The 21183-nt window shown below is 42.1% G+C and overlaps 1 protein-coding gene across 20 annotated transcripts in view; it reads left to right on the top strand.

Moving 5' to 3' along the window:
- RIMBP2 (RIMS binding protein 2) overlaps nucleotides 1-21183 on the top strand; it is an 883237-nt gene that overhangs the window by 28128 nt on the left and 833926 nt on the right. For 3 of the 20 annotated variants that reach the window (XM_073628131.1, XM_073628113.1, XM_073628087.1), the window contains exons 1-2: nucleotides 3305-3955; nucleotides 4495-4590. In XM_073628131.1, coding sequence (XP_073484232.1) covers nucleotides 3917-3955; nucleotides 4495-4590 — 135 coding nt within the window. In that variant the 5' untranslated portion in view covers nucleotides 3305-3916. Of the gene's footprint in view, nucleotides 1-3194; nucleotides 3956-4278; nucleotides 4298-4494; nucleotides 4591-21183 lie in introns of those variants that run through there. The other 17 variants (XM_073628253.1, XM_073628244.1, XM_073628233.1 and 14 more) reach the window with 14 other exon arrangements.

Here is a 21183-nt window from a genome sequence, read left to right as displayed (position 1 = left end):
GGACAGCACAAGTCTTATGCCTGGTACACACAATGAGATTATTGAACGAATTGTCATCCGTTTTTTTTTGTTTTTTTTTGCATGCTAATCTCAGATCGAATCTGATGGGTTTACTAAAGTCACGAAAATTCACATGCGACAGAATAAAAATTCTGCTTTCTATATGCTTTCCAAACAAATTTATTTTTGGTTTAAACTTTCGATACTTGCTACACCAATTATGATTTACACAACACTTATTATTAGCTAAAACCTTAAAATGATAGGCCAAGTATATCTGAAGAGGCAACAGAAACCCATAAAGTGATATTAAACGCTCCTTAAAGAGGAGCTCTAGTCCTATTTCTGAAAACTAAAAGTCGGCAGCTACAAAAACTGTAACTGGGGCCTTTTAACAAATAGACACTCACCTGTCCCGGGATCCAGCGCTGTGCTCATTCGAGCCTTTTTTTCCCACCAGTCTTCGGTTCCTGGTGACGGCATCTTAACTGGATCTGAGTGAAGTGTGAGTGGGTACCAGTCAAAACCAGGTACCCACCCCCCCCCCCCAAAAAAAAATTGTGCCAATTGCTAAAGAAGAGTGGGGGAGGAGGCCTTAAAGCAGAACTTCCCCTTTAGGGTGAAGGTATGCATTAGGTGCTTTCAGACGTTGATTTAGACACTTACTGAGTATGCAGCTCCTTCGTCTTTTAATCCTTGCCTATGTTCCTGTTTAAGCTGGTGCCAGGACTGCTGCCCGAGGCTTCCTGTTTCATGGTGACTCCTTTTATTTTGAAGGATTCTATGAAGCCACCCTTACATGCAGGGACTATAGTTGTGTCTCCCTACACTGTGTGTATCAATAGAAACACACAGCCCTTTAGCACAGGGTGGCAAGCAGGCCTGGACTGGCCATAGGGCACACCAGGCATTTGCCCAGTGGGCCGGGGCCACCCAGTCGGTGACCTGTTCATGACCAGACTGCACAGCGGGAGGTAAGCGGCCACCACGGCCGCCACTCACCTCCCACTCCGCCTGTGCTCCAGGGGAGCCTGAGCGGCCCAATTGCTAAACTGGCAGCCACGCCTCAGGCGGTGCGGTCCCTGGATGATGATGTAATCAGGTGTATGAAAGAAAAGCACTCCCAATCCAATCCGCCGAATCTGGGACACGCCAGCTGTCAAGCTGTCTGCAGAGGAAGTTTCGGCTGCAGCTCTACCTCTAGTTCTTCATACTGGTAGGTAGAGCTGACGCAGCAGAAGATGTATGGGTAAAATGAGCAGATTTGTAATGTGGTATTGTAAAAGGATTAAATGCCTGAAAACAAAATGGCTCCAAATTCAAAGGTTTTTATTGCATATATATATATGGAGAACAGAGCTTGTACACAGAATGTGTGTCTTAGCCTTGTTCTAGAGAATATGACAACTTTCCTACTTTTATACCCATTCTATGGTAGACACACCTAGCTTTTCTGCTTTATCGATATTTTTCAGAGCTATGATGACGTAGAATGATGACTTAACATTCCGTGACTTATTGTTATCAGCGCATCACATACAATGACTTGCATCTTCACACTACTGCTTACAATGTGATTACCATCTACAACAGCTTATACTACAGAATGTTTATCTTAACTTGCTGGCAACATATATTTTAAGAGAAAAACATGTTTGTTCACTTGTTCTGTAGTGCTGACAAAAGAATACACAATATAATAAATGTATTAACACATCAAACATATATATATTAGTGATACAGCACTGATCATAAATTTCCCTACACAGTATGGAGGTGGAGCAGACAGGACAGGAGCTAGAGTGGACAAAGTGGACAGAAGATTTTTTAGAGAAAGTGGACAGAAGGTTGTGTAGACAGATATAACATAATTTAAAGTGGACAAAGTGCATAGAGGATGATGTGGACAAATCGGGTAGATGATTTTATGGGGAAAAATAGGCAGAACGTGGTATGGAAAGAATATATAATGCACTAGTTTGTGAATAAACAGGGGGTCTGTGCAGAGCTCCCTGCTTATTCATCTTCAGTGCAGCTGAGGCTGCAAAGAATGGAATTCAAGAATTTACATCCTCAATTTCTTTCTCTGTCTCAGAAGTGAAGTCTGTTTAGACCCCTGATATTTCACAAAAGCACCCCAACAGGGCTGTTAAAAATATGCCAAAAAAATAAATAAAATACAAAATAAAATGGTAAAAAAATAAAATACTGATACAGTCCACTACCCTCCTGACACCATCCTCTGCCCTACCGACACCATCCTCTGCCCTACCGACACCATCCACTGCCCTATAGACACCATCCACTGCCCTACAGACACCATCCTCTGCCCTACCGACACCATCCTCTGCCCTACCGACACCATCCTCTGCCCTACCGACACCATCCTCTGCCCTACCGACACCATCCTCTGCCCTACCGACACCATCCTCTGCCCTACCGACACCATCCTCTGCCCTACCGACACCATCCTCTGCCTACTGACGCCATCTGACTGCGAGGTGCGCTGTGATATAAAGGGGACTGCACTGTAATGGGGCACTGTAATCATTACAGTGCAGTCCCTGTTATATGATCGTGCCCCTTTACATTACAGTGCAGTGGACCGACTCCATGAATATTTCGCCACCAACAGCCCCTGCGCAGTCTAAAATACCCGGGGCTATTTTTTGTCCCAGTCTGGGCCTGGTGGCAAGGCACTTTTCTGCTCCTCCCTCCTCCTCCCCTCTACAAGCTAACAGACTGCCCTATCCACTGTTAACTCTTTGCTTTTGAAGACCAGAAGTTCAGGGAAGCAGCACTGAGAAAGTAGGAGCCAACAGTATTGAAAAATGTAAACTGCAAGTGCTGGGGTATGAATTTTAACAGTAGTTTACTGGGGAATGTTTATTTTATTGCACTCAATGTGTTAAACATTAGGGTTTAATACTGCTTTAAACCCTAATGTTACCCACCTAACTATTGGCTAGGAAAATAACCCAGTGATTTAGTCCTGCTGTCCTCTTCACTCATAAACTACGGTATATGGGAAGGCAGGAGCTGTATTCCTACCCGGGATGCTGAGCCTGTTTCCTAATATCTGTATATAAAGAACTGCCTTTACAACATGCATAGCAGTCACTGCAACATTCTTCCTCTAGGATCAAGACAAGATGCAAGATTTCTCATCTGCTGCTGACCTTTTTTAACTCCCTAATCTGCGTTGCCTGAGAATAATGACAGGTATTCCAGCAGTTTTTGGGGAGAAGAATCTGTTCCCTGATGCTGGCATTTCTGTGAATGATTCATTCTGCTGACAGCCATATGTTACAAACAGCGCTTCATTTGGAGATGCTAAGACTCTGGTGTTTTGTGTTTGACGGATCTGTGGCTGGGAATTCTTGCAGCTCCAGGCACACATTAATAGCAGGATATTCAGTGAGCCCTGCTCTATTCTAAATCATCCAACCTGGTCCAGCTAGGTTTTGTCCTGGAATGTTGTGGATTATACACACGTGTGCCATTCATTTTGATGAAGCAAACCTTTATCTCTTGGCAAACTGATGCTTAAAAGAAAGCAAATATACAGGGCATCTACTGCATTTAAAGCTCTACTGATTTTCCAAGCACAGGATTATATTAGTCTTACATAGCCTGGGGACCAGTGGATTTAAAAAAAAGTATCTTGTTTCTGTAAGCATTTCAGCTGGGGTCTTCGATGGTCTTCTACAAAGAACTGTAACATCGCCTTCTCAGAAAGCAGAATTGGTTTCCAAAATCTGTGAAGCATGGAACTAATGTGGATAATTGCACTTCTACTGTGTCCGGAAGTAATAATGGACTTTCTAACGAATCCTTACCCAGAAAAATAACAATGGATTCTAAAGTTCTATATTCTTTTCTGTTTGGCCAAGGTTTTTGATCTCTTAATCAGTAAATGGGACAGGGCACTTATCATTGCGAGCACACCAAAAAGGTAGGTTTTATTCTTTTTGGGGGACTAAAGTTTAAGGTAGACACCTGTCCTTCCATACAGCACAGAGAATATATCCTTGTTATGTGCAGGTTTTGACAGTTGAGGGTTGGTGCTTAATTGGCAGTATGAGGTTGGTGGGAGGCAAGATAAAAAGGACCATCAGGTTACCAGTATGTGGAAGGCAGCCTGAGTCACCAGTCACTGGAGTGTGCTGTACAATGCCTATTGCTGATATGGAGATAATTAGTCTTACATTCTGGAAATCTACAGATCTATTCCATCTGGAGATTACAGACCCTGAGACAACAAAATGTCAAGCTGATGATCCAAAACCCTTTACAGGTCAGAAAAACACAGTTGTGTTTTATGATTGCAATACTGTTATTAGGGATTTACCTAGTATGTGTCACTGAATGACTGTCCTAGGGGAGTATCAAATTCATCACAGTTTAACTTAATCCTACTTTTTAGTGATTATATTACATAATGTATAGTAATAAATTCAGCAGTTTGTAAGTGACACCTCTGTAACTTTTTAGGAGAAGAAAAATAATCATGCAAATACAGCCCATGAGGGTGCACAGACTGACACCAAAGCTGCTAAATCTGGAAGGGACAAGGAGAAGAAAAAGTTGGTAAGCAAATGAGTTTCTTTTGAATTTACAGCTAAAAATACAAAGCAATGAAGTTTAACTGAAATGGACCTATGAATTCACTTAGGCTCCACTCACACCTGAGCATAGCGATTTAAAGGTGTTTTTCAGGCAATTTTTTTAAAAGCATTTTTTGCAGCTTTTTACAAAAGTTTTTAAAGTGTATTACAAGCGTTTTGCAGCTTCAGGCATTTTTGTTTAGCCAATAGAAAGCACTAGGGGTAGGAGAGGGAGAGGACATTATAGGTGGACAGCTGCTTTTCAGCAGAAAACACTCGTAAAATGCTCAAGGCATTTCTATTGAAGTCTATGGGGCCAAAAACACTTGTAATCTGCCAAAAGGAAGCTCATCTACTTTTTTGAGCGACAGGCATTTTGCATTTTTCTAGGCGAGAAAACACTCAGATGTGAACAGGAGCCATTGAAATGAATGAGATTTAGCTTGTTGAAAGTTTTAGAGCTACAAGCTTCAAGCAGAAAATTGCTCAGGTATGAACGGGGCCTTACTGTTTAATTTATCTATGGTTTCAAAATGCTGGGTTAAAGGGGCTTTACTTTTTAGGGGAAAGTATACTGTATTTTCTGTGATCACATAGTTTAAATTATTATTTCAGTGTTTATTTTAAAGTGTTTGATGTTTGGTAGCCTACCCCCCTCAAACCCCTGACCCTCTGAGTAAAGCTCTGATGCTTGGTTAGTCTTGAGGGCATAGGGTAGGCAGAAATACTTTCCTGCCCAACAGGTGTGACGGGTCTACAAAGCAGCTCCTCTTTGTTGATTGTATGGCTACCTCCTCACTGACATTATGGGGAATAATGCAGGAACAACAGTCCTCCATTGTAAGTAAGGGTGTTGATGGTCCACCCATATTCCGAGGCTAGGGCACCAATAACTGAGGAGCAAGGAATAAGGTAGGTATTCCTCTCTGGTAATCCCCCTTGACTAAACTAACCTTACTGTTTGGGGGATGGGGACTACCAAAGGGAAGATTTTTTTTATTATTCTGACTGGATTTCAACTTTAAGCTGGATACACACTATACAATCTTCTTTAGATTTTTTCCTTTACATTTACCAAAATCATATAATATGAGGTCAAACCTAAACACTTTCAATTTGTATGCAATCAGGCAGGCCCTTGCACTACATAGTTGAAGGTAAATCTAAAGGAAATTGAACAACAAAAGTTGTATAGTGTGTATCCAGCTTTATAGAGATTTGTAGATTGGCTGATACAATCATGCTGAATCGCTTGCTTACAAAATTTGGCGATAAGATGTGAGTTGAGTTGGGGTGTGTTTTCAATGGATCTACTGGCTCATAGGTTTGTATTTGTTTGAGAAGGAGCAGTAAAGCACAGCTGCTTATTAGTGCTGCAAACCAGGTTGCAGAGCCTTCATGTGAAAAATAGAAAACAAGTGCGCATCCACTCTTATTTAAAAAAAAAATTTGAAAAAATATAAGTATATATATTATAGATATATGACCAAATGAGTGTCACAAATGCAATATCTCAAATGGAATACTCATAAGAAAGATATCAATGTGAAAAAAACAATTAGTGAACTAATCAGAGATGACTGAACAAAAACAAATAAAGTCCATATAAGTGAAGTGGCCACAATATGCGACCCCGTATATCTTCCAATACTCTGATACTCTGAAGCCAGGAAATAATATCAATGCCACTTACCAGATTTGTAGGATCTCAAATTATAGAGATCCTGAGCCTTCGTTCCCAGTCGATGCCTTGTATGGGGAAACGCATCGGTTGGAGCACTAGCCCTTGACGTCATCACGCCAAACAGTCAGCTGGCTTGAGCCGTGGCTGTTTTAATTCTTTCTTACCGTGTTCTTGGATGTAACCGTTTGCTACTTTTTAAAAATAAACCTTTTTTTGACTAATTACACTATGAAGTCCTCCTCTTCTGTCCTCTATTGAACGAGACCATCCAGGACTATCTGAAAAATATAGGATGATTCCTGTCTGGAAGTCTTTTTGTCCAAAATTGAATATCTCGCTGCAACCAAAGGATTTTTACCCCTGAATTAAACCACAAGAGTATCGCATTCCTGCCGGCAGGCTTATGCACAAGCGTCTTTCATCACTATAATTTGAGATCCTACGAATCTGGTAAGTGGCATTGATATTATTTCCTGGCTTCAGAGTATCAGAGTATTGGAAGATATACGGGGGTCGCATATCGTGACCACTTCACTTATATGGACTTTATTTGTTTTTGTTTTTGAACAACAGTCATCTCTGATTAGTTCACTAATTGTTTTTTTCACATTGATATCTTTCTTATGAGTATTCCATTTGAGATATTGCATTTTTGACACTCACTTGATCATATTTCTATAATATATATACATATATTTTTTGACATATATTTTTTAAATAAGAGTGGATGCACACTTGTTTTCTATTTTTTCACATGTTTTGAGCTTTAGTATTTAGGCTATTTATGAGCAGCAGCACCTCATTCCCTATATAGTTTAGCACAGATTTTTTGTTTTTTTTATATGCAGAGCCTGCATACATAGTGATCAAATCTGGCCATCCCTATGAATTTGTATAATTATACACAGAAAAAAAGTATTACCTATTAAAAATATTCTTATATGTACAGTATATACACATTGTAAAAGACTATACATTCCAGTTCTTAAGGGTAGGTCCAGGCATAACCCAAATTTGACCAAAAACCTCCCTCTCCTCAGGCTTGCAGGAGCAGCTGCTGAGAGCTCAGTTCCTATTGACATAGTCAATTCCACTTTCCGTCCAGGACTACATCTCCTGACAGCCCTTAGGGCACTGGCTCTTGCGAGTTATGGTAGCAGCATTTCTTCGCTGGGAAAGAAATCAATGTATGTATGTGGAATGAGAGGGGTTGGGGGATAGGCAAGGTTTGTAGTCCATCAGTCAGGGCTGACTGTGCCAGCTGGGATTTCAGTAAACTTTCAGCCCAAACAGGAAGATAGGAGCACAATGGACTTTTGGCAAATCAACAAGTATTTTTCCATACTTACAGTATTTTATATACTTTGCATGTATTACAAAAAAAGTAATTTGTATTTTTCCAGGCATACACTTTAGGAGTTAAAGTAAAACTGTTAAGGGAAAATACAGAGACCCTCTCTTTTGGAAACTGCTAGTTCCCTATCTGCTGTATAAAACCCATTGGGTCATTAAGCTGAATGAATGCAGAAAACAAAGTCAGAGAAATGTCAAGAGTTCCTACCTGCTTAGTTGTCAGGTCAGTGTCTCACAGTACTTTTGTAGGACAGTTGGCATGACAGCCCAGCAGCTAGCATTTTCAGAAGAAAAGGTCAGCAATGGCTCCAAATCCCTTAATGACAAGATACCTTAAAAAACGGTTTCTAATAGATGCTCAAAACTGACATCAGCTTGTTTCTCCTTTTACAAAGATTAGATCAGATGATTTTATATACAGTATGTATTAACATAATTGTTGGATTGTAATTGGTTTAGAGACAGATGAAACCTCTACAGGATTATCAAACTCAAAACTAGGTCATAAGGCTGGGTGAAAATTCCTAAATCTCATGCTATCAAAATGTGCATGTTGTAACAACTCGAGATGAATACTATTATTATTTGGAGGGAAGGGGGTTGGTACTAAAAAGGTTAACATGCTTCTCAATGTGGAAATCATAATACATCATTTTGTAAATTGGTAAGTTTAGCAAATGGCAGTATGCCAGTCAGACTGGTCTGTAAACTCATTGCTCTCCATAAACTGAACAAGTGGGTGATGCATATGGGGCCTCCCACATTAACCTCTATTAAATAATAAGAGCGTATTTGTGTGCATCCCCGCCCAGAAATTGAATTTTACTAGTCACGCTCTGGCATATTACAGTGGGAGTTGGAGAGATGATGTTTCTGTGCATTCAAGTATATTTCAGGAATATTTTTCTGGTGTAAGCTAATCCATGCATAATGTATATCTTTATATAACAAGGTACAAATTTAGTTTCACAGGAAGTTGAAGTTGCCAATTTATCTATTGAGTTACTGACAAAAATATACTGTACAAGATCTGTGCCTGAGTCATTCCAGGCAAAGTATGGAATGACTATAGGAGTAATAAATGGCATGTACACAATTGCCTATGTAGGGGCATAAATGTGTTCAGTGGTTTCTGGGTGAGATATATTATTGCTCCAAAATAACACTCGTGGATAAACCGTGCTATTGACTGCTAAACTTGAAAAAGTCCATACACTTGTGAAACTAACTAGGTGAAGAAATCTTCAGTGTGAACCATGCAAAAACACTGTGCTTCAACACCACATAAATACTCCCACCTCCTTATTAATTAATATTACCTCCTAACACTGAGGTCAATAAATGCTTGTGAAAAAAAAGGTGCTTCAAGATTATCCACTGACCCATCCACCAGTCATCAAATCTCTCCACGACAAGCTTAGCCTCAATGAACAGCAACAGCAGGAACCAGCTTGATCACTTTATTAAAAATATAAAGCAAGGAGAAGCCACTGTTATGAATTACTGACATAAGGCAGAGGAACATTGCTGTTGGGGAGAAGTGCAAAGCCATACTACTATGCAGTGCTGTAGTCCTTCCAGCTCACATCCTAGAATTCTCTCTAGGATCACTAAGCATGTTTTGGGGCCCCTGATGATATCCTACGTGATGAAACATGTTTGGAACAGCTTAGTGATCCTGGAGTGAATTGGCTGGATGTAAACTGGAAGGACAGCACTACATAGTGGTTTGGCTCTCTACTTCTCCCAGACAGCGCAGTTTCTCTGCCTTATGTTAGTAATTCATAATTTCTCCTTGTTTTAAATTGTTAATAAAGCAATCAAGATGGTTCCTACTGCTGTTCATTGAGGCTAAGCGTGCCGTAGAGAGATTTGATGGCTGGTGTATGAATCAACGGATGATCCTGAAGCACCCTTTTTCACAAGCATCATTGAGCTCAGTGTTGGGCGGTTATATTATCTGGTAAGAAGGTGAAGTATTCATGTGGTGTTGAAGCACAGTGTTTTCGCATGGTCCACACCAAAGATTTTTTTCACCCAGTTGGTTTCACAAGCATATGGACTTTTTTTACAAGTTTAACAGTCAATAGCACTGGTTTATTTTATTGTATGTGCTTTTTATATGTATTAAGCTATGCACTGGTTTGTCACAAAGAGTCACCTTATTTGATAATATTGTTCATTCACATATTTTGCACAACTCTTAAAGGAATAGCATTATGTTTTTATATTTGTAAGATTTATGATAAGACATGTTAGGTTGTTTTTTTATTTTCGATTTTTTTTTTTTTTGATGGGATGAGTTGTTATTTTTAACAATTTACAATGAGAGGTTTAAAAAAATGACCTCTTGTCACCTTAGGATCACCCCTGTTTTTCTAGTTCCATTGCTATTTTTGAACCATGGGGTCTTGTGCAGTTACCGTTTTTGATGTCTGATTAACCACTTCAGCCCCGGAAGAATTTACCCCCTTCCTGACCAGAGCACTTTTTGCGATTCAGCACTGCGTCCCTTTAACTGACAATTGCGTGGTCATGCGACGTTGTACCCAAACAAAATTGACGTCCTTTTTTTCCCACAAATAAAGCTTTCTTTTGGTGGTATTTGATCGCCTCTGCGGTTTTTATTTTTTGTGCTATAAACAAAAAAAGAGCGAAAATTTTGAGAAAAACACATTATTTTTTACTTTTTGCTATAATAAATATCCCCCAAAATATATAAAAAAAACAATTTTTTTTCCTCAGTTTAGGCCAATATGTATTCTTTTACATAATTTTGGTAAAACAAAATCGCAATAAGCGTATATTGCTTGGTTTGTGCAAAAGTCATAGTGTCTACAAAATAGGGGATAGATTTATAGCATTATTATTTTATTTTATTTTTTTACTAGTAATGACGGCAATCTGCGATTTTTATTGTCACTTCGACATTATGGCGGACACATCGGACACTTTTGACACATTTTTGGAACCATTGGCATTATTACAGCGATCAGTGCGATTAAAAATGCATTGATTACTGTAAAAATGACACTGGCAGTGAAGGGGTTAACACTAGGGGGTGGTGAAGAGGTTAACTGTGTTACCTGAGAGGTGATTCTACCTGAAGGGGGAGGGAATAACTACAGGAGGTGACCGATCGTAGTTCCTAGCTAATAGGAACACACGATCTGTCACTCCTGTCAGAACAGAACAGGGAAGAGTGTGTTCACACTCGTCCCGGTTCTGTGTCTCCTGCTCACAATCACTCGTGGCCGGTGGTCATCGCAACCGTCGGCCACACCCCCACTGTGCAGCGGGAGCGTGCCTACTATCCGGGATCCCACAAGCCCATGTACAGTTACGTGGTTTCGCACAGAGGAGCCAACCTGCCACAGTAAAACTGTGGCGGCTGGTCCGGAAGCGATTAAATTGGTCCTCCAATACCCACATAAACCTTAAAAGATGCCCCTATGGTATACACAGCACCTAGGAACTCCTAAGTAAAAAAGTGCTGCACCATGACAGTCATGAGTTAAAATCATGCTAGCTGAGAACGTGGTGACATGATGAAGATTAGGGGTGGGCGAATGGTTCGGCCGGAGCATAAGTTTGGGCCGAACTTTCGTTGCTCGGACTTTCACCGAACATCCAAACAAACGGGTTGTTCGACCGTTTGTTCGGCCCCCCAAACCAACCACAATGCATTGCAGCACTTAACAGAACATTGCAAGCCCTGATTGGCTGAAGCAGTGAAAGCTTCAGCCAATCAGGACACAGAGCACTGTCAGAGTCATGATTGGATACTGTCATCATGACTTTATTCAATCATGGCTCATTCCCGCCCCCCCAGTATAAAAGTATTCGTTCAATGGCAGCCATTTTTAGTGTTATTTTGGCGTAGAGAGATAGAACAGGGCTCTGTTCAGTGCTATTAGTTACCGTATTTATCGGCGTATAACACGCACAGGCGTATAACACGCACATTCATTTTAAGAGGGAAGTTTCAGGAAAAAAACTTAAATTTTTAATAAGGAACTTTGAAGCAAAATAAGGGTCAGTGCCCATCTGCAGCCTCACCATTGCCATCAATGCAGCCTGATCAATGCCCATCTGCAGCCTCACAAGTGCCATCAATGCAGCCTCATTAGTCCACATCAGTGCAGCCCCACCATTGCCATCAATGCAGCAACCTTGCCATTGCCATCAATGCAGCAGCCTCACCACTGCCATCAATGCAGCAGCCGCACCACTGCCATTTCACTGTAGCAGCCTCACCACTTCCATCAGTGCAGCCTGATTGATGCCCATCTGCAGCCTAGAGGGGACAGGGAGGGGGGCGGGATGAGCGCCGACAGATTACATACAGTGAGAATCTCCTATGATAGACAGAACAGTGGTCCAATGGCGGCCCAGGAGACGGGACTTTCTATTACAGAGGCCGCCTAGTAAACAGGAGATTCTCACTGTATGTAATCTGACGGCACTCGTCTCGCCCCCCTCCCTGTCCCCTCCGAGGCAGCTAAAATTGAAGTATTGGCGTATAACACGCACATGCTATTTGCACCCAATTTTCATGGTGAAAAATTGAGTGTTATACGCCAATAAATACAGTAGTTAGTGTGCTATACTGTGCTAGTTTGCTTCAATTGTCAGTGTAGAATATTAGTTTAGTGTGAGTCTAGGGATAGTGTGAGTGTAGTGAGGAGGACCATCATTCAGCTTTGCATAGTGTGCATCTAGAGTAGGGACAGCTCAGATAGTTTCACTGTAGTGTAGTGAGACCGTGTCATTCATACATACATTAGTGTGGAGTAGGAACAGCTCAGATAGTTTCAGTGTAGTGTAGTGAGACTGTGTCAGTAATCTTGACATTAGTGTATAGCTAGAGTAGAGACAGTTCAGATAGCATCAGTGTAGTGACAGTTGAACACCATCTATTTGATTGCGTTACTGCCAGTTAACACCATTTACTTCTGTGTGTGCGTTACTGCCAGTTTAAGGCCATATAGTTTTGTGTGCGTTACTGCCAGTTTATCACTATATAGTTTTGTGACTGTTAATGCCAGTTTAATGTCATTTACTTCTGTGTGCGTTACTGCAAGTTTAACGCCATATAGTTCTGTGTGCATTACTGCCAGTTTAACACCATATAGTTTTTTTGTGCGTTACTGCCAGTTTAACGTCATATAGTTCTGTGTGTGTTACTGCCAGTTTAACGCCATATCGTTTTGTGTGCGTTACTGCCAGTTTAATGCCATATAGTTTTGTGTGTTGTACTGTATTTTTGTCGCATTATATTGCAGTATATTATAGTGTATGCGTGGAGTGTGTCTGTGTAGTGTGAGTACACAAATTAAAGTGCACCAAACACCACTTTACATTCATTAAAGTGCATCTACATACAGATTTCCACTTCTTCTTTACATTTGCTTATAAGCACCGCCCCCTCCCTCCCAACAATGTCTGGGAGGACAACAAGGAGAGGCAGATGTTCCCTTGGCACTGTAAGGGGGCCAGCAACAAATGTGTCCACAGGCAAAGGTGGACGTGGTGGTCAGTCCTCAGGCAGGGCATCATTTCTTCTGTTTAGTGAGTCTGCCCGTGCTATCTAGCCACAGCATGCAGAGGAGGTGGTGGACTGGCTTACTAAACCTTCCTCATCCTCCTCATCCTCTGTTACGCAAGCAGAGACAAGTGTGCAGTCCCCTGCAGTTGCCATAGTGGATAAACCTGCCTCCTTGTCCACATCTATTCCTGACATAGCCCTAACATGGAGGAGTCAGCTGAGTTTTTTGACCACAGCGTCAGCCACTTGCACCTTGATGATGCCCAGCCATTACTGGATTCAGATATTGGTTCTGAGGTTGAGGATGACAGGAACATGAGCCTCGCGAGAGGGGAGAACACTGGTAGACGAATTGGCATTCATGGTTCCCCAGCTGCAGCGTATTGCCAAGTTGTCTCCAGTGGTAATGATAATGGAGGAGATGGAGATAATGATGATGAGGTCACTGATGCGACTTGGGTGCCAAGACGCACAACTCCAAGGGTACAAGAAAGAGACATCAAGAAAGAGTAGAAAGCAGCCACCCTATTCCATCACATTCTGCAGCTGTTATCTCCCGGCCCACTCCCCAAAGCTCAGCTGTCTGGGCCTTTTTCAGCACATCTGCAGGCACATCAAATGTGGCAAAAACTCCAGCCATTTGGGTACCACATGCTTAACAAGGCATTTAACGTCCAACCACTCAGCCCATTGGCAAGAGTAAAAGCCACACAAAAGGGGCACAAATCTGTCCCTCCTCCTCCTCCTTACCCACTTCAGTCTGCTCCTGCTATACCAAGTCATTACCTCTCAGCAGCCTCCACTGACTGGGATGATGGTATAGCATAGGGTGTCCCAGGTCCTAGTAGCACATCTGCCAGTAGCACACCACCAGCTATAGACTGTAGCCGGCAAATTTCTCTGCCCCACCTGCTGCAGCGGAGAAAAAAATACAGTCCCTGCCACCCACATGCCCAGTGTCTAAATGCAAGCTTGTCAAAGCTGTTGGCTCTCCAACTTCTGCCTTTCAGCCTGGTGGATTCTGCCCCCTTCCGTGAATTCACACAATGTGCTGTACCACAATGGCAGGTTCCCAGTAGCTACTACTTTTCACGTAAGGCGTTCCATCTCTCTACCATCACATGGAAGGGAATGTTCTGGCATCGTTGGAAAAGGCAGTCAGCTGTAAAATCCACTTTGCTGCTGAAACATGGTCCAGGAGGCAAATAGTGCACAACAAATAAAAAGTGCTAATGCTCTCCTCCACCTCGATATCCTAGCTGCTCACCCTTAAAATCTGACCCCTGTTTTACCAGCAGGTGAGATAAAGCAGATCTCCTCTGGGGGTAATCAATGAATCAGCCTGGGTGGAGCTCTTAATCCATGGGTTTCACCCTCTCTCTCTTTAATGGCTTGACCAGTCTTAGACCTCCCTCAGGTGACTCCGATACCACATAGGATTAAAAAGACACCAGATCTAGTGCTCTCTGTGTGCCAAAGGTTTATTTCTCCAGATAGGAACAACAACAAAAAAAATACTCACAAACGAAGCACTTATGCAGTGCGGGCTAAGGATGCTATGAGCAGCACGATACTCGCGGGATGATGTCACCACTTCGACTCCTCCCCCTATACGCATTACGTCAAATGGGCATGACTTCTTCAGTAAGGGGCAGAGACAGGACGTCGCACTGCTGTTTAAATATACTGCTGTCTCCTCGTAATGTGCAATGGCTCCTCCCTTTCTATCCAGATGCAATTAACAGTGACGGCTGCATGAGACACAACCTTGTGTCTCACATGGGAAACAGGAAGTGACAAAATAGCACTAATACTAACGGAGACACTCAGAACACCAAATCATCTCAAATCTGGCTAAATAAAAATATGCTGGTGACTCCATCACGCAAGTACCCTCTGCATATATATATATATAGCAAACAGCAAATATGGTTAACACATTGCTCAAATACATATACAATGCCTTGCAAAAGTATTCACCCCCCTTGGCATTTTTTGTGTTTTGTTGCCTCACAACCTGGAATTAACATGGATTGTTTAAGGATTTGCGTCATTTAATTGACAGAACATGCCCACAACTTTGAAGATGTTTTTTTTTTATTGTGAAGCAAACAACAAATAGGACAAAATAACAGAAAAAGTCAATGTGCATAACTATTCACCCCCCTAAAGTCAATACTTTGTAGAGCCACCTTTTGCGGTTATCACAGCTTCAAGTCGCTTTGGATAAGTCTCTATGAGCTTGCCACATCTTACCACTGGGATTTTTGCCCATTTCTCCTTGCAAAACTGCTCCAGCTCCTTCAAATTGGATGGTTTGCGCTTGTGAACAACAATCTTTAAGTCTGACCACAGATTTTCTATTGGATTGAGGTCTTGGCTTTGACTGGACCATTCCAACACATTTACATGTTTCCCCTTAAACCACTCAAATGTTGCTTTAGCAGTGTGTTTGGGGTCATTGTCCTGCTGGAAGGTGAACCTCCATCCTAGCCCCAAATCACACACAGAGTGGTACAGGTTTTGCTCAAGAATATCCCTGTATTTAGCACCATCCATCTGTCCCTGAACTCTAAAAATGTGAAAAAATGTGTCACCGGTGCAAAAATATATAAATCTATAATAATGTGTGGCTTTACCTTTTGATTTAAATAGTGAATCTGCTGCAGTTATAGATCTCCCCAACAATAGTGTGGGGTAAGCAATGTTACAGAAAAAGGTGCAACTGCGCTGACCCTAAATAGTATATTTATCTTACCACATATCAAAAACAATCTTTATCAATGGTTCATAATCATGAATTCAAATAAAGTGCATATTTAGTGAACTGCAATATTATAAAGAAAATGATCCTTCTTAAACAAGAATAAAATCATGTGTTAAACAAAAAACAGTCCCAATATTCCTCTTCAAAAGATGATTATCCAAATCCCACGTGCACAAATCCACATCTGTGATTGGAAAACTTTCACCAATTTGTGAAACACCACCACCTTCTAAAATGGACACTCACCAGAAATAAGGTAAAAAGACGGATTTGGTTTACGTTGGGTTAACCACCCACTCATATAAGCATGCCTGAAGATTTCCCAATTGAATGCCAGTAATCACTCCTTGCATCTCCACATTAATCTCAGGATCTCATAAAAAGCAAACAGCCATCATTGCGCAACATATTATAATTTATTCAATCATTAAAATAAGTATAGGGAATTTTCACTCACAAGTGTGGTGCCTATAGATCGGCACTAAGTCTTTCCAGCAATGCTCTTAGGGCTAGCAAGCGTCGTTCCATCTCCCACGATCGGTCGTATTTTGCTTCCTGAGGACGCATGATTGGATGCGAAATGCGTAGAGGCTTCTGGATAACACCATCACTTCCTGCCCCATCTCCGGAGATGGAACAATGCTTGCTAGCCCTGAGAGCATTGCTGGAAAGACTTAGTGCCGGTCTATAGGCACCCCACTTGTGATTGAAAATTCCCTATACTTATTTTAATGATTGAATAAATTATAATATGTTGCGCAATGATGGCTGTTAGCTTTTTATAAGATCCTGAGATTAATGTGGAGATGCAAGGAGTGATTACTGGCATTCAATTGGGAAATCTTTCCCTCAACTCTGACCAGTTTCCCAGTCCCGACTGCTGAAAAACATCCCCACAGCATGATGCTGCCACCACCATGTTTCACTGTGGGGATGGTGTTCTTTGGGTGATGTGTTAGGTTTGCGCCAGACATAGCGTTTTCTTTGATGGCCAAAAAATTCATCAGACCAGAGCACCTTCCTCCATACATTTTGGGAGTCTCCCACATGCCTTTTCGCAAACTCAAAACGTGCCATTTTGTTTTTTGCTGAAAGTAATGGCTTTCTTCTGGCCACTCTGCCATAAAGCCCAACTCTATGGAGCGTACGGCTTATTGTCGTCCTATGTACAGATACTCCAGTCTCTGCTGTGGAACTCTGCAGCTCCTCCAGGGTTACCTTAGGTCTCTGTGCTGTATCTCTGATTAATGCCCTCCTTGCCCGGTCCATGAGTTGAGTTCAGATGTGACTTCTGAAGGTAATTGGTTGCACCAGAGCTTTTTATGGGTTTCATAACAAAGGGGGTGAATACATACGCACATGCCAATTATCAGTTTATTTCTGAAAAATAGTTTTATGTATATATTTTTCTAATTTTACTTCACCAACTTAGTTTATTGTGTTCTGATCCATCACATATAATTCAGCTGAAAAAAACTGAAGGCTGTAATGTAACAAAATAGGTAAAAAGCCAAGGGGGATGAATACTTTTGCAAGGCACTGTATTTACACAAAATTATAAAAATATATATAAAAAGTATTTTCATATAAAATCATTTTAAAATTAATTTCAAAAATAATTTAAAAACATCCTTAAAAATACATATTACAAGTTACTAATAAAGCAGTTCAGGTCAAAATCAATATCCAAAGCCCTCGGCCAAAGAACCTTGGTCTCATAAATCCAGAAGGATTCCCTTTTACTGAGTTGTCTGATATAATGACCACCCCTCCAATGTTTTTCCACCTGTTCAATACCCCAAAATTTAAGCGAACTGGGATCCTTATTATGCACCAATTTAAGGTGTTTAGAGACACTATGAGTAATAATCCCTTTTTCAATATTGGTGATGTGCTCTCCTATAGGTGCAACCTATATACTGTACTGTAACCCACACCCACATTACAAGACCTGAATCATGCCAGTAGAGGAGCAGGTTACAAAATCTTTGATCACATATATTTTACCTGTATTCGAAGAGAATTCTTTTCTTTTTAATATTACTCCGGCTTGACGACAGGTCCTACATCTCCCGCACACAAAAAAGCCTGTAAATACTCCAAAAAACGAACCTTTCTGTTTCTTAGGGGGGGTCTACTACCCCTGGTGCTATTATATCTTTCAGGGTAGGGGCCTTTCTATACACAAATCCTGGGAGAGCAGGTAACTTGGTTCCCAATAGCCTGTCTTTTCTTAAAATATCCCTATGTTTCCTAATAATTTTTTCCACCTGTCTGAATTGAATATTAAAATCAAGAATCACATTGAATTCACGACGAAAGGACTCTTGTTGCTTGATTTCTGATAACAATGTATCTCTATTCATATTCAATACTTTAATTCTATCTTCCTCAACTTTACTCATATCATAGCCTTTTTCTCTAGATCTGTGAGCTCTACCCCCTCCTCCTCCTCCGCCACCTGCATGCCTTCCTCTGCAGAATTGTCCTATGAACATCAGGTACCCCCTAAGCGTTCAAAGGGCTATTCCATGAGTTAGGCTAAAAGGTGCCATGCAGTGCTTCAGCTGGTGTGTTTAGGGGATAGGAACCACACCGGAGCAGACATTCTTGCAGCTCAGCAGGGACAGGCCGAGAGGTGGTTCACACCACGCCAGCTGGAGCCAGGAATGGTGGTGTGCAATAATGGCTCAAACCTCCTGTCCGCCCTTAGACAGGGAAAGTTGACAAATGTGCCATGCCTGGAACATGTCCTCAGTTTGGTGGTGCATCATTTCCTAAATACGTACCCAGGGTTGAAAGATGTGCGAAAGCTGGCCAGAAGAGTCTGTAGCCATTTCAGGCGGTCATACACAGCCAGTGCTCGGTTGGCTGAAATTCAGCAGGAATTCCACCTGCCCGGAAACCGCCTGATTTGTGACATGCCCACCAGATGGAACTCAACGTTGACAATGTTGCAGCGCTATACATGCAGCAGAGGGCCATCATCGAGTACCCGTGCCAATACATCACGACAACAGGCTCAGGCCGCCTAGGCTTTTTTTCCCCACGCCAATAGCTGATCATTAAGGATGCATGCACTGTATTGTCACCATTTGAAGAGGCCACAAGGATGGTGAGCCGTGACAGTGCATGCATCAGTGACACAATCAGTGACACGGTTGTGTTCCTGCTAGAGCAGACTCTGTGTGGCATTATGGACAGGGCACTGGAGGCAGAGCAGCAGGAGGAAGAGGAGGACTTCCTTTCCTCTCAAGGCCCACTTTATCCAGACACCATCATTCCTATGTCCCAGAACACACAGGAGGAGAGAGGGGAGGAGGATGAAGAGGAGGATTCTTGCACTTTCATAGGTTTCAAAGAAGAGGAAGACATGCTTCAATCTGTAAGCAATGGCTTTCCAACCCCAGGACGCTTGGGAGTAGTACATGGCTGGGAGGAGGAAGTTCCAGATGCTGTCATCCTAAGTGACCCCGAGGAGTCTGCTTCTCAAGCCTCTGCAAATTTGAGGCGCATGGGCAACCTCATGCTTCAAAGCCTGCGAAAGGACCCAAGAATACATGGCATAAAGGAGAAGGATGATTACTGATTGGCAACCCTCCTTCACCACTGTTATAAGGGGAAGGTCTCAGAACTCATCCCCTCCCCACAGAGAGTGCAGAAGATAAAATCTCTTGAGGACACATTAAAGAGGATTTCATTGAACATTTTTCCTGACTTCAGTAGGTTACAGTGTCATAGAAAACGTAGTTTTGAGTCTTCTGTTGGTCAAGAGAGGAGTGTTGGAGAAGGCGTCTGCCTAAGTGAGGCATTTCGGAATTTTTTTTGTCCTCGCCGCCCAGGGCTGTCAGCTTTCACATCCCATCGGCAGCGTCTGCATCACATGGTGGACGATTACCTTGGGGCCAAACCAGAGATGGAGAGCTTTCCAGCTGAGGATCCACTGACTTACTGGGTCATGAGAATAGACCACTGGTCAGAACTTGCCCAGTATGCTATTGAGTTGTTGGGCTGCCCTGCATCCTAGCGTGCTTTCAGAACGGGCATTCAGTGCTGCAGGAGGTTTCGTTACTGATCATAGAACATGTCTGTCCACAGACTCCATTGACGGTTTGACTTTTATAAAAATGAATCAGTCCTGGATTACCAGCTACGAAGCCCCTGATGCTGATATCACTGATTAAGTCTTTTTGGAATCTCTGCAGGACTTTGAGGCCGCCTAGCTTTGAGGGTATTCAATCATTTTATCTGGAAGAATGTTTTTGGTATAGGTTTCATGGGCACAATTAACACCCAAAGACCATTTTTTCAGTACCTGTTTGACAGGTGCAAATCATTGCAATTTTTTTTGCCTTCATCAAGAGTACCTCTATAGGGTTACGGTGGGAAGGCGCCCCCGACACCCAAAGAGTAATTTTTCTGCACCTGTTTGACAGCTGCATATCATTGCAATTTTTTACAGCAAGGCCAATTCATGCTTTCATCGAGATTACCTCTATAGGGTTATGGTGGGAAGATGCCACCGACACCCAAAGACCAATTTTTACGCACCCGTTACTTCTATCCAAAGTCAAAGTGACACCAGAATGTATCCAAAAAATCTCTAATCTTGTTCCCAGTGCACTACATTGCGGCCTCATCATACACACTGGCTCCCCAGCTGTTGCTGAGCAAAATAAAGGCAGCTTGCAGGGAAAATGTCATTTTTTTTTGGCTTTATAAATGCAATTATTGCTGCAGCAGATTCTAGGCATGGTACAGATCTGTCACTTTACAGGTAGACTAATGCCCCGTACACACGGTCGGATTTTCCGATGGAAAATGTCCGATCGGAGCGTGTTGTCGGAAATTCCGACCGTGTGTGGGCTCCATCGGACATTTTCCATCGGATTTTCCGACACACAAAGTTGGAGAGCAGGAGATAAAATTTTCCGACAACAAAATCCGTTGTCGGAAATTCCGATCGTGTGTACACAAATCCGACGGACAAAGTGCCACGCATGCTCAGAATAAATAAAGAGATGAAAGCTATTGGCCACTGCCCCGTTTATAGTCCCGACGTATGTGTTTTACGTCACCGTGTTTAGATTGATTGGATTTTCCGACAACTTTGTGTGACCGTGTGTATGCAAGACAAGTTTGAGCCAACATCCGTCGGAAAAAATCCTAGGATTTTGTTGTCGGAATGTCCGAACAAAGTCCGACCGTGTGTACGGGGCATAAG

Source organism: Aquarana catesbeiana, linkage group LG01, assembly GCF_042186555.1.
Source record: "Aquarana catesbeiana isolate 2022-GZ linkage group LG01, ASM4218655v1, whole genome shotgun sequence".
Classification (NCBI taxonomy): Eukaryota; Metazoa; Chordata; class Amphibia; order Anura; family Ranidae; genus Aquarana; species Aquarana catesbeiana.
The sequence above is the reverse complement of the archived record's forward strand: the minus strand, read 5'-3'. Positions and strand labels throughout refer to the sequence as shown.